The sequence below is a fragment of the Benincasa hispida genome, chromosome 4, assembly GCF_027475165.1.
Source record: "Benincasa hispida cultivar pf3 chromosome 4, pf3_genome.v1.1, whole genome shotgun sequence".
NCBI lineage: Eukaryota > Viridiplantae > Streptophyta > Magnoliopsida > Cucurbitales > Cucurbitaceae > Benincasa > Benincasa hispida.
This window is the reverse complement of record NC_143481.1, coordinates 13,310,179-13,324,255: the sequence shown is the minus strand read 5'-3', so window position 1 is coordinate 13,324,255 and position 14,077 is coordinate 13,310,179. Positions and strand designations below refer to the sequence as shown.

The 14,077-nt window shown below is 39.1% G+C and overlaps 1 protein-coding gene across 5 annotated transcripts in view; it reads right to left on the bottom strand.

The window, feature by feature from the left end:
- Positions 1 to 231: 231 nt before the first annotated feature.
- The window catches only part of LOC120075294 (RNA helicase family protein), a 33,901-nt gene continuing 20,055 nt past the window's right edge, over positions 232 to 14,077 (bottom strand). For 2 of the 5 annotated variants that reach the window (XM_039028530.2, XM_039028526.2), the window contains exons 12-16: positions 10,645 to 10,792; positions 8,703 to 8,772; positions 7,103 to 7,263; positions 1,077 to 1,252; positions 398 to 975 (exon numbers count right to left, since the gene is read on the bottom strand). In XM_039028530.2, coding sequence (XP_038884458.1) covers positions 819 to 975; positions 1,077 to 1,252; positions 7,103 to 7,263; positions 8,703 to 8,772; positions 10,645 to 10,792 — 712 coding nt within the window. In that variant the 3' untranslated portion in view covers positions 398 to 818. Of the gene's footprint in view, positions 377 to 397; positions 976 to 1,076; positions 1,253 to 4,582; positions 4,724 to 7,102; positions 7,264 to 8,702; positions 8,773 to 10,644; positions 10,793 to 14,077 lie in introns of those variants that run through there. The other 3 variants (XM_039028528.2, XM_039028527.2, XM_090312988.1) reach the window with 3 other exon arrangements.

Sequence of the window (14,077 nt, the reverse complement as noted above, 5' to 3'; positions counted from 1 at the left end):
ATGTATATCTGTATAGATGTGTATATGTATATGTATATCTGTATAGATGTGTATATGTATATGTATATCTGTATATATGTATATATGTATATGTATATCTGTGTATATATATGTATAGATGTGTATATATATGTATATATGTATATATGTATATGTATAGATGTGTATATATATGTATATATGTATATATATCTATATGTGTGTGTATATGTATGTATATATAGCACGCTATTCTCGAAGATGCAACAGTTACTAATGTGGTGTTAGAAGTTAATATCGATCCATACATAGTTTTACCTCTGTAGCCTGGTAAGGCTTCAAGATTCGTATCTACCACTTTGCGGTGCTGCAAATTTATAATTTTCAGCCAATAAAGCTGCTGGCAAACAAACAAAAATGGAGAATAAGAAAGCGTAGCTTTCTATGATAATCAGCATTATGACCAAATCCCATTTCCATTCTATTTTGTACTAATCCAGAGGCAAAATACTTCCAATCTGCAAGACCATTAGACATTAAATACCACAGGTGAAACACCTTCCAATCTGCTGAACCAAAAAAAAAAATGTCTATTATCGTCGATTGCAGCTAAAGGCTTTGCAGGGCAGGGAAACATCAGCAAGAACTTCCCCCAAAAAAATGTTGGGGGGACTACCTGTCTCCCACATGCTTTGATCAAACTATGGAAGACCGTGGACCCGAAAAGGGGGCAACAAGCATCCACAAATGTAGTCAATTTGCACATGTTTCCCAGGTTCCATGATGTTTAAGAAATAACTCACCAGCATGTATCAATCCTGCTGTTTGACCACATATCATCACTTTTTCCCTTTCCGTGCAAGAAACCGTTCTCGAGCAGCCTGAACTTTGTTTTCATGGCCATCGAGAGTGGACGTAGTGCTAGCATCCCTTTTCTTCGGAGAGTTTTTAACATTGCCCTCTATTGTCCCACTTGTAAGATCAGCACTGCCACCACTGTGAATGGAAGAAAACTACTGAGCTGGTCCATGAACAAACTTCAATTTGTAAAAAACCGATTGCTCGACAAAAGAGGGTATCAAGTGAAACCGGCTTACCTTAATTTGTTTACATTTAGATTCTTAACCTTGTTTAAAATTGGCATAACCCAATCAACCTGTACTGCACAGACATTGCGCATATAGGGTCGTGACGTTGTAATGAGCTCATGGTACACGACATAGTCGGCAAATTTCCCCTCTTCATCTGGCTTCATAACAGACGAGGGATGTACCTACAATAGAAACCTTCAGTTTAGATAACTTTCAACCAATGAAGCTGGAATTGGTTGAGCATTCAGCAAAGAAGAAAACTTGAACCACATAAAGAATTTACCTCTTGATGCCTAGCCTAGTTAAGAAAACTAATGAAAATAATAAAGGAGAGAAACCAACACACAGTTTACGTGGAAACCCTAGAACAGGGAGAAAAACCACGATACAGATCTTTTCTTATTATTTTTAATTGATCCACTAAATACAAGAGAACAGGGTAAATAAATAGACAGAAAATACCCCTAGGGTAAAAAACCCTATTTTCAACACTCCCCCTCAAGTTGGTGCATAAATCAATAAGACCCAACTTGCTAAGACAACAGTCAAAATTAGGTCTCAGTAGCCCCTTGGTGAGAACATCTGCCACTTGATGATTAGAAGGGATATAGGGGATACAAATGCTCCCATTATCCAGTCTTTCTTTAATGAAGTGTCTATCGATCTCTACATGTTTGGTTCTGTCATGCCGAACTGGGTTGTTTGCGATGCTTATTGCAGCTTTATTATCACAAAACAACTTCATTGGAAAATCCCTATTTTGGTAAAGATCAGTCAGCACCTTATTTAACCAGATTTCTTCACATATCCCTAAACTCATTGCCCTGTACTCAACTTCAGCACTACTCCTAGCCACCACTCCCTGTTTCTTACTTCGCCAGGTGACAAGGTTACCCTAGACAAAGGTGCAATATCCAGAGGTCGAATTCTATCAATGACAGAGCCTGCCCAATCAGAATCTGTGTAGGCTTCAATAGTCCTTTTCCCAGACTTCCTGAATATTAGACCCTTACCGGGGGTCCCCTTCAAGTACTGAAGAATACGTTCAACCGCATTCATATGTTCCTCATAAGGAGCTTGCATAAACTGGCTTACCACACTTAATGCATATGAAATATCTGGTCTTGTATGGGATAGGTAGATCAACTTCCCAACCAACCTCTAGTACCTTTCCTTGCAAACAGGAACTCCGTTGTTTGTAACACCAAGTTTTGCATTATACTCCACAGGTGTGTCAACAGGTTTACAACCAGTCATGCCTATTTTTTTTAGCAAGTCAAGTGTATATTTCCTTTGCGACATTGAAATACCTTCTCTTGATTGAGCCACCTCCATTCCCAGAAAGTATCTCAACTTACCAAGGTCTTTAATTTCAAATTCTCTAGCCATTCTCGTTTTAAGCCTCAAAATTTAATTCTCATCATCGTCGGACAGAACAATATCATCAACATACACTATGAGGACGGCAATCTTCCCGGAGTCAGACCGTTTCGTAAATAGTGTATGATCTGAGTGCCCTTGGTTGTACCCCTGTGCTTTAACAAATGTGGTGAACCTATCAAACCAAACCCTTGGGGACTGTTTCAAGATTTTTTCAGTCTGCAAACTCTGTGCTTGAACTGACTCTCGAAGCCTGGAGGCGGGCTCATATAGACTTCCTCTTCAAGTTCTCCATTAAGGAACGCATTTTTAACGTCCAACTGATGCAGTGGCCAATCTTTGTTTACAGCAATTGACAATAAAACCCGAATAGTATTGAGTTTGGCTACGGGAGAGAACGTTTCAGAGTAATCAACTCCGTAAGTCTAGGTAAAACCTTTAGCAACAAGTCTGGTCTTATATCGATCAATCATCCCATCTGATTTGTATTTTACGGTGAATACCCATTTGCATCCAACTGTCTTGTGCCCTTCAGGTAAAGGCACCTGTTCCCATGTGCCATTTTTCTCAAGCACCCTCATTTCTTCCATAACAGCCATTTTCCATTCAGAGTTCTCCATTGCTTCACGAATACTGCTTGGGACCATGATAGTGTCCAAGCTGATTGTAAAAGCTTTAAATTCGGGAGACAAATTATTATATATCATGTAGCTGTGCATAGAATACCTTGCGCATGAACGAGTACCTTTCCTTAGTGCTATTGGAAGATCGAGAGAGGCATCATGATTTTCCACCTTTCTTGGTTTCTCAGCATGACTGGTCACTTGTAAATCAAGACTTTCAGTAGTATCTTCCACTTCCTTGTCAACAACAGGACTTTTTCCTTTACTATTATCACTCTCAACTGTTTCTTCATCTGTCACATATTCAGTATTGCCACCTCCACCTCCTTCATCCTTTTCTTCCCTGCACTTAGCAGTCTCCATACATATATCAACATCATTAGTTTCAGGAATACACGTACCTGAATCAGATGCAGGGTCTGATTCCTGGACCGGAGCCGGCTGATCAACAGGTGACAATTCTTCCTTTCTACGATTCTTCCTATAGTAGGTTATCCAAGGAATCTGGTTGGTAGGGAGGACAGGACAGGCTTGTTCAGAACTAGTAGAAGGAATCAGGGTGGAATCCCCTAAGAGAATATCATAGGTGGACCAGTTAGGCTCTTCACTTAGGCTCTCCCCCTGAAGATGACTAACGGGGAAGAAAGGTTGGTCTTCAATGAAAGTAATGTCTATGGAGACAAAGTATTTTCGAGAGAACGGATGATAGCATTTATACCCACGTTGGTAAAGAGGGTACCCAACAAAAACACATTTTTGAGCACGAGAGTGGAATTTGGTACGATTTGGGCCATGGGAATGGACAAACGCGACACAGCCGAAACGGAAGGGTACATCAGAAATCAGGCGAGTAGTCTGAAAGGATTCTTTGAAAAGGTCCAAGGGATTATGAAAGTCAAGAACACGAGAAGGCATACGGTTGATGAGGTGAGCCGCTATAAGAATGGCATCCCCCCATAGGTAGGACGGAAGAGTGGCAGACAACATTAAAGACCGGGCAACCTCCACCAGATGGCGATTTTTACGCTCGGCTACTCCATTTTGTTGGGGAGTATAAGCACACGAGCTCTGGTGGACAATTCCCTTAGACACAAGAAAGTCATGGAAAGAGGTGTTAAAGAACTCTCGTCCATTATCACTCCTCAAAATCCCAATTTTGGCATGGAATTGGGTTTCAACCATGGTATAAAATTGTTTAAAGGTAGAAAACACCTCTGGCTTATCGGCGAGTAAGAACACTCAAGTAAGGCGTGTATGGTCGTCTATGAAGGTGACGAACCAACGTTTACCAGTAGAGGTAGTAGTTGATGACGGTCCCCAGACATCACTATGAATGAGGGAGAAGGGACTGGACGGCTTATAAGGTTGAGAACGAAATGGAATATGACTTTGTTTGGCACAAATGCATGCATCAAAATTTAGAGACGCTATATTAATATTGCGGAATAAATGCGGAAATAAATATTTCATATACTGAAAGTTCGGATATCCTAAACGATAATGTCATAACATAAAGTCATTTTCAGAAGTAGAAAACTTTAAAGACATAAAACCAATGTTGTGATCCTTCCTAGAAGAAGCATCGTCAGAAAGGAAGTAGAGCCCCCTATCGTGCCGGGCAGTACCAATCATCATCCCCGACTTCTAATCCTGAAACACAACAAAATCTGATGAGAAAATAGCCTTACAGTTTAGATCTCTTGTAATTTTACTGACCGATAAAAGATTATATGAGATTTTAGGCACATGAAGTGTATCACGTAATACAAAACCATCAAACGGGGAGGTATTCCCTTTCCCTGCAACCGGGGCAAAAGACCCGTCTGCAATTCTGAGACGTTCATTCCCCACACTCGGACACTAAGAAACAAACAACTCTGAAGAACTAGTGAGATGATCTGTGGCCCCTGAATCTACGATCCAGGGTTTCTTGCCATTAATGCTAATAAGGCCAAAAAGATGGGAATGTACCTGATTGAGCAATGGCACTCACCCCGACAGCATTCAAATTGGTCTTACTATCGGCTGAGGACTGATGCTGTGTATTCTCAGTAACAGAATCACTTACAAGAGCACGCCCGAAGTTTGATCTGTCATGTGACTGTCGTTTCTTACTGTTTGGGGGCCTGTCGTGCAGCTTCCAACATTGGTCCTTCATATGCCACGGCTTCTTACAATGCTCACAGACAGGTGTGGGCTTTTTATCACTGTCGGAATTGGACGCCTTTGAAACAAAGGCTGATGCATCAATAGAGGCTATCACAGGATTGTTCATAGCCTGTAATCAGTCTTCTTCTAGTCGAATCTCTGAACACACCTCTCTGAGAGACGGGGTAGGTCGTTGACCCAATATGCAAATCCGAACACTGTCAAATTTTGGGTTCAATCCAGCCAAAAACACATAAACCCGATCTGCCTCTTCAAGTTTCAAATATTGCGCCATATCTTGTGCGCAGTTCCAGACAATCTCCTGACACAAATCCATCTCTTGCCAAAACACTGATAGTTTATTGAAGTAGGAAGTAATGTCCATGGTCCCTTGCTTGCATTCATGGACCTGTTTGTGTAACGTGTACAACCGGGATGCGTTCTGTCGTTTCGAGTACAGGTCCCTGACTGCCTCCCAGATATCTCTGGCAGTTGTTGCATGCAGTAAAGGTCGGCCAATCTGGGGCTCCATACTGTTGATAAGAACAGATCGTAACAGAGAATCCTCCCCTTTCCAGATTCTTTCTTGAGGATCACCTGAGATAGGTTGCGGAATTTCTCCTGTCAGATACCCGAATTTGTGCCTTCCTTCTAGGGCCATTCTAATCGACTAGGACCATGAGAAATAATTCTCCCCATTTAGTTTTTCTCCGACCAGAATTCCTGTAGAATTGCCCATTGAACCAGTTAAGTAAGTTGTATTGGACAAAATAGAGAACGAGTTTACCGGATTCTCTGGACAAATAGGTTATTGGGGATTTGTGCCAAGCATTGTATCGAGATCTGAAATCTGCTGGTGCAGAGAGGCCAACCATTTTCTCAGATCGTCGGAGTAATGAACCGAACTACAAGCAACTGGAAACTGGGCTGCCATGGCTGACTGACTACATGTCGCCGGCGGGAAGATGGTCGCCGGCTAAGAGGATCCCGGCCGGTTGTGCTGCTCGAGGTGGCTGTCGGGCTGCCGCTGGTCGAATGCGCCTAGGGCAGAATCAGAGAGGTCCTGTTCTCCTTGCCAAACGAGTGGGTTCGCCAGATCTGACGCGAAAACCCTAGGGTACGCTGGCGCGGTCAAGTTTTTGTAGGTCGAAGCCGAAGCCCTAGGCACGATCGGAAGCTGTCGAAGGTCTGAAGCCCTAGACGCGATCGGAAGCCCAGCCTGTTCGTCAAGTATCTGCAGGTCGAAGGCGCGATCGGGAGCTATCGAAGAGACTCTGTCTGCCGAAGGGTTGCTGTAGATGCGGACGTCCCCGATCGGAGCCAGATCTGATCCGCCTCGCAGTGGGTCTGAGGGGTTGCTGCGGTTGTACCTGATCTGAGCCGGATCAGTCGACAGCGGCGCGAGACGAGGCAGATCGGCTCTGTTTGCGTATTCTTCAGATCTGTCCGTGTGCGGCTCCCCATTGACCGCGGCTCTCTGTTGACTGCAACTGGACGGCAGAAATTAATTCCGGTAAGGCAGCTTGAAAACACTCCTTTACCGCGGCCCGAATAGCAGTTTTCATATCAAAACTCGAAGATCCACCAGCTGAAGGCGACTGTGGATGGTTCTCTTCCATAATGGCTAGGGTTTCGTCCCCTTGCTCTGATACCATGATGAAAATAATAAAGGAGAGAAACCAACACACAGTTTACGTGGAAACCCTAAAATAGGGAGAATAACCACGATACAGATATTTTCTTATTATTTTTAATTGATCTACTGAATACAAGAGAACAGGGTGAATAAATAGACAGTAGAGAGCCCTAGGGTGAGACAATTACAAAAATACCCCTAGAGTAAAAAACCCTATTTCCAACAAAAACATATACTGTACATACCTGAACGACTTGGGGCTTAAAACTAAGAGTTCGATAGCCATTGTGATGAACCATTCTCTCTGCAAGTTGATTGGCATAACCTACACATAAAGCCTTCCTCAAATTCCAGTACTCTGCTCGACTCTCCTTTTGGTTTCTGTATGACCATACGTCCAATGATCCTGTGTTTCACTAGAATAATTAGGAAACTAGAGGGAATAATCTTAATCATACCTCTGGAAGAAAAGAAAAATAATAACTAAACAAAATAATAAACAAGATAACATGCCAATTTCAGATATCCTTAAACAGCCACCAAAATCCTGGGGGGACACTAAATAGAATTTCAATACGTTAACCTGAGGCTCAAGTTTGGCTGGTTCCCATGCTTTGGAAATTGAGGTATGCACCCTAGAATTGAAGATGATAATATTCAGTTCAGAGCCAATTAGGTTGAACCAACTACTTGAGACATTAGAAAATCCAACTTTTCTAAGATAATGGCCAAGGCAAAGGCAACAAGTTTCTTGACTGATATACAGTAATCCCTCATTTCAAGCTTCGTGAACTTGGAAAGGTGGTGGGGTGCTTATAATATTGGAGGAAAAGAAAAGGCCAAAGACTAAAAGATAGCATAAATGTTTGTCAGATATAAACAGGAAACAAAATATGTTTGGTATTCGATTGTTATTTAGCTCATTGTATAATCCTCTAGTACTTTGAGCTTTTGCTCGATATTCTCTTAAATCAATGAATTGTTTCCTTTTCAAAAAAAATAAACAGGAAACAAAATGTGTCACTAAAAAACCCAAGAAAAAGGAGTTACAAACACACTTCACAAATTGTTAGATGATATAATTGCTGTTTTGGATTGTTTTGCTAAGGACATAGGAGGGTCTTTAAATCTAGTTGTTTGGGTAAATGGTCTGTTTAGTTGCTTTTGGATCTTCTTGGTTTACTGTTCGTTTCATGTTGCTTCCTGGTCTTTTTTCCATGCAAACTCTCGTTACTTATTTGTAATTTTTTATTTCATGAAGATTTTTTTTTTATTTTTTTTTTGTTTCTTTAAATAAAAAAGACACAAACGCATACAAACACACTTTACTAATTGAAATTTTCTGTTTCTTCATAGTGAAAAGCTCGATAATTTCCCTCTAACCAATTCAGCCATAAGATCTTGGCTCTTCCCTAAAAGATGGCCTCTTAGCTGTTGGCATTAGCATAAAAACGGTCCTTCATATTCCCAAGTCCCAGGGATAATCTGTAGCTTGAAAAAGTTGAGAATCTTCTTCAACAGTTAGATAGCTACAGAACACATAAAAACATGATCTGCAGCCTTCATGATCGTCTTTACAGTATTTACCAAAGGATTTCTTGATTAAACTCTGTAATACATTAAATTTGATATTTCAAGTAGCCAACCGGGACATCCATCACTATGATTGCTGAACACAAAACTAGTGGTTTCCAATTATTAAAAACAAATAAAAATTCGTTTTCTAAACAAACTATAAGGAGTCATATTTCATACCATCCTTTGTGTCATCTTTCCTAAACCAGAAACTAGGAGTCAATATTTTCACATTAATTTTTTAAACGTGAAACCAGAAATAATACCAACCTTTGGCTATTTTCTGCATTATTTGACACAGCTGTTTTCGTACGTCTTTGACAAACAACATCCCTCTTACCTGCAATAGTAAGCTCTGACAGTTAATTTCCCACCATTAATTATTTACTTAGTTTCAAAGGAAAAGAGGTTGATTCCTAATTATTTATTTACTTTCATTCTGCTTTGTTTTGTTCTGTTTTATTCATAGGGAACATGAAAATCATTAGTAAGAGAAGACATTAAAGAAGGAAGGTAAGCGCTCATGTTTCTTATTTTCCAAATAGAAGGTAAGCGCTCCAAATAAGAAGTCCTAGTTAATTGCCAAATCCATGTGGGTATTCTGTTGTCCACTCATCAATCTTGGGTTTAGATCAAACCCATGTGAATTCCACTCATGGTTCTTAGGTTTTGATATGAAAGCACACAGGATGATTAGGGAGAGAAGCCTCCCTGTTCCCTTTATAAAATGACTTCCTCATTCACCTCATTCACCTTACTCTCCTTAATAAATTAATTGGTTTTTTTTCCTTCTCATTTTTTTTTTCTGTGAATTTGTATATTGAGAAACATTTTAGAATAGCCAAAAATAAAATTTCTGTGTTCTGATTATTGTAGGATGCTCACATGTCCTATGGTGGGCATTCACAAAATGTTTTTGGTTTAGAGATATTAGCTACCCTGTATTGACTTAAATCTAGCACTGCTTTCAGCAACTCCATAGTGTGATGGGCAGTTTTACAAGGTACATGAAAGAACCCACTACTGCTATGACCTATAAAGCACAAACACTAGGGGTAATGTCTATGTTAAACATGTGTCAGACGTGATGAACGTGCAAAAATACGAATCTTTTTTAATTATTATTATTTTAAATTTCCAACGTGCTAAGACACAATCAAGTTAAATGAAAAGTCCTAAGATTAGAATATAAAATGTTCAAAGAAAATAGGACGAAGTAGAAAAGTCAGACATGCATTAGTACATTCACTCTCCAGTCTCCACTTTCCCTCATCGTCGCCAAAAGACACTTCACCATAGTTTGCAAATTTCCAGCCTCCCTCAATTTATTCTCTAATCTAAAAGTCTTTAGACCCTACTCTAGTTTATGGTGCTTTGTTTTGCTAAACGTGGAATTATGGATTTTGTACTATTGTCATTTGACTTGACATTTTACGTTTTATGTTTTTTTTAACTACATTTTTTTCTTAGGTTAACTTTATATCTTTTATATACTATGATTGGGAAGTACTAAAAAGATCAATATATAATTTTTCAACGAAAAAAAGTACACACATACAAAAAAAAAATGTGTACCCAACATATTGCGTCCAAGTTTCACAGAAATTGATGTATGGGCATATTTGAGTCCACATCCGTGCTTCATAGGTTACGGGAATTACTAGCTTATCCATAAAATTCAATAGACGGATCTTGAGCATTAGAAGAGGAAAAAAGTACCATTTTTTACCCTAACAAATTTCTTTGGCAAATTCTTTTCTTTTAACAGAAAAATCACAAAAATCCTTTTCTCTTCAGTCGAAATTTATCCTATTTCTTTCTTACCAAACTTTTCAAAGAAGTGCCTATGGAGCTCATCAATAAAATTCTGAATTCTCTCTTTTTTTTTCCCCATTTTCTTTTCTATTAGATGACCACTGGAAAGTGAGGAAACAGCCAACCATCAAATTATAAAAATGGGATAAGTTTTATCTATCCTAGTTTTACAGGCAAACAAAGCATGCCCAAAAGTAAACCAGCCCTCTTGGACTGCTACGAAAAACCTCATGGGAATTCAAAGTAGTACGATCTAATTCAAAAATTTCACCCAATTGTATATTCCTTAAAAATTCTCCCATAGCATGTACAGGCCATATAGTTTGGTTACTAATTTCTATCTTACAGTTAACGCCTAGCATGAATATGATTTCAGAATCAGAATATTTGAACTTGCCTGCAAATCGTGCTCTTTGCACCAGTTAATATCATAATTCTTTTGATCCCAGAGCTCAAAGCTTTGTAGCAACTGGATGTGGTCACCCCAGCCTGAGCCATCAGGAAGGTCCAAGGACCTGTGCTTCCTCTTCTTATCAGCATTCTTTCTATAGGAAAAAGCAGGAATATCATCACTGAGAGGATCAAAGACCAGACATGCTCACTTCATTAATGTCGTGTAACCAACGATCATAAGAATATGATGTGAGGCTGAATACAAACTCACACATTCTATTGTCAATGTGTAGGTTCTATTCTATATATTCAATGGATAAACCATAAAAGATGTACGGATCAGCACCTATCTTAATATTAAGAATGATTGATGTATCACTTGTAGTTAGGGATTTTAAGATTTAATTAAACCGGTTACTTGTTTATTTGGTCAAGATTAGTTGACAACTAATCGAGATTAGTTGATGACCAATCAAAATTAATTAGTTAGAATAAGTTGTAACCCTTACCTATAAATAAGGGCTGAACCTTTCATTTGAATAAGATTTTCAGAATTGATTCATAAAACTCCTTTGGTTTATACACCATTGAGTCAATGACACTTCAAGAAAATTGAAAAGTTAATAGTCCTCATAATTTTATGAGGATGGTGTAAACCAATTGTAGAAACTTAATTGATCTTGTATTATTCCCAAAATGAAGGACTTAGCCCTTATTTATAGGCTAGAGTTAGTTACAAACTGACTTACAAACTGATTTAGGTACTGATTAGTAACAGAAGTGTAAAAACAAACTGAAAACAAACTAATGTACTATAATCTAATACATCAATTCCTCCCTTCCTAAAATGAACTCATCTTCGAGTTCAAATGATAAAGGCTCGAAATAATAAGATAATACAAAAGGAAAAAATACTAAAGGATTAGTAGGTGCACCAGGACATCTGACACCCCATAGCACCCTCATCATATCCAAGCAGTCAAGTAGCTAATTGAAAGTCATCCGGAACATGATACGGATGTAAATCTGCTATATTAAAAATAGGATTGATGTGTAGATCTGACGGTAAATCCAAACGATAGGCATTGGAGCCAAAATCCTTAAGAACTTAAAAAGGGCCTAGCTTTCTGTTCTTAAGCTTGTTGTATGTACCCGCTGGGAATCTGCTCTTCCTTAAATGTACCATTACCAAATCTCCCTCACGAAACGTTTGAAGACGTCTATGCTGGTCATCTGCCTTTTTATAGGAGGAATTAGCTTGTTCAATGTTGGCTTGAACTTCTTGGTGTAAACGAACAATTTTCTCTGCCATTTCTTCACCTTCGCTGCTAAGAACAATGGAAGATGGAAGTTTAGCAAGGTCAACATTTAAATAAGTTTGGTATACACGATTTCAAAGGGACACTTCTTTGTTCATCAGTTTTTCATGAAGTTAAAAGGCGAACTCTACTTGAGCAAGAACAAGATCCCACTGTTTGGGATGATCCCCACATAAACATCGAATTAAGTTGCCCAACGTTCTATTAGTAACCTCTGTTTGTCCATCGGTTTGGGGGTGACTTCTTGTGCTATATTTGAGTGAGTTGTTGAATTTCCGCCAAAGTGTCTTCCATAAATGGCTAAGAAACTTAATCTCTCTATCCGATACAATAGTTTTTGGAATGCCATGTAAGCGAACTACTTCTCTAAAAAAGATTAGTAATATAGATAGCATCATGTGATTTTTTACAAGGTAGGAAATGTACCATTTTACTAAACCTGTCAACCACTACCATCACTGAATCATGTGCTCGTGTTTTTGGTAGGCCAAGAACGAAGTCCATGGAAAGGTCTTCCCATATTGAAGTTGGGGTGGGAAGAAGGGTATAGACTCCAACATTTGTTGAAGTTCCCTTTGCTGTTTGGCAGATGTAGCAACGCTTTACAAAGTTTTGGACATCTCTTCGAATTTGGGGCCAGAAGACATGTGCAGAAACTAGGTTCAGTGTTTTGGAGATATCAAAGTGTCCAGCTAGACCTCCCGAGTGTAGGTCTTTGATCAATGTTTAACAGAGAGATGTGTGAGGAATACATAGGCAGTCTCCTTTAAATAAAAAGTTATCAAATATGTGGTGATCACCCGAATTAATGTGATTGGAACAGTTGGACCAAATTGTTCCAAAGTCGATGTCCGTGGGGTATAACTCAGGTAGGTGATGAAAAGCTGTGATTTCCCCTGCTAAAACAGTTAGTAATTCCTTTTTTCTACTTAAAGCATCTGCAACTTTATTATCTTTTCCCGCCTGATGTCGGATGACAAAGTCAAATCTTTGTAAGAAAGATAACCATCAGGTGTGCATTCTACTAACCTGTTTCTAGCAAATACTTCAAGGAAAAATGATCAATTAGGAGAATAAACTCTTTATGCAACAAGTAGTGTTCCCACTGTTTCAAGGCACTGTTTCAAGGCTCTAACTAATGCATAGAATTCTTGCTCGTAAGTACTCCAATTTTGATGTGCCATGATCAATTTTTCACTAAAGTATTCGATAGGATGGTTATTTTGGGATAGGACTGCCCCTATGCCTACCCCACTAGCATCCACAGCCACTTGGAAAGGGATAGTAAAATCTGGAAGTTCGAGAACAGGGCTGTTACAAAGGTATTGTTTAAGTTTTGAAAAACTGTCTTCCTGTTCCTTACCCCATTGGAAGCTATTTTTTCAAAGACAATCAGTTAGAGAAGCAGCTACGGTGCTGAAATTTCGAATGAATTTCCTATGAAATGATGTTGGGCCTAGAAAAGATTGAATTTGTTTTATAGTAGATGGTTTTGGCCAATCCGAAATGGCTTCAATCTTTCTAGGATCAACTTTAAGTTCATTATGTCCAATAATAAATCCTAAAAATGAAATTTCTGTAGTAAAAAACACACATTTTTTGGTGTCTATGTGCAACTGATGTGATGATAAAGTTGAGAAGACAGTGTGTACATGCTGTAAATGTTCTTGTAAAGTATTGCTGAATACAAGTAGTATATTACTACAAATTTATTAAGGAATGGAAGAAAAACCTTATTCATTAACCTCATGAATGTGCTTGGAGTATTGGAAAAGCCAAATGGCATAACTAGTCATTCGAACAACCTTTCATTGGTCTTATTCTGATTTGATGATATCCACTTCAGAGGTCGAGCTTGGAAAAAATGTAAGCACCACCTAGTTGGTCCAACAGATCACCAATTCGTGGTATAGGAAATCTATATTTTATAGTAATTCTGTTTATAGCTCGGCTGTCCATGCACATACGCCATCTACCATCTTTCTTTGGGGCAAGGAGAGTTGGTACGGCACATGGACTGATGCTTGGCTGAATACATCCCTTTTCTAACAGCTCCTAAACTTGCTCATGTAAAATGTTATACTCACTCGGGCTCATCTTGTAATGCGGAAGGTTAGG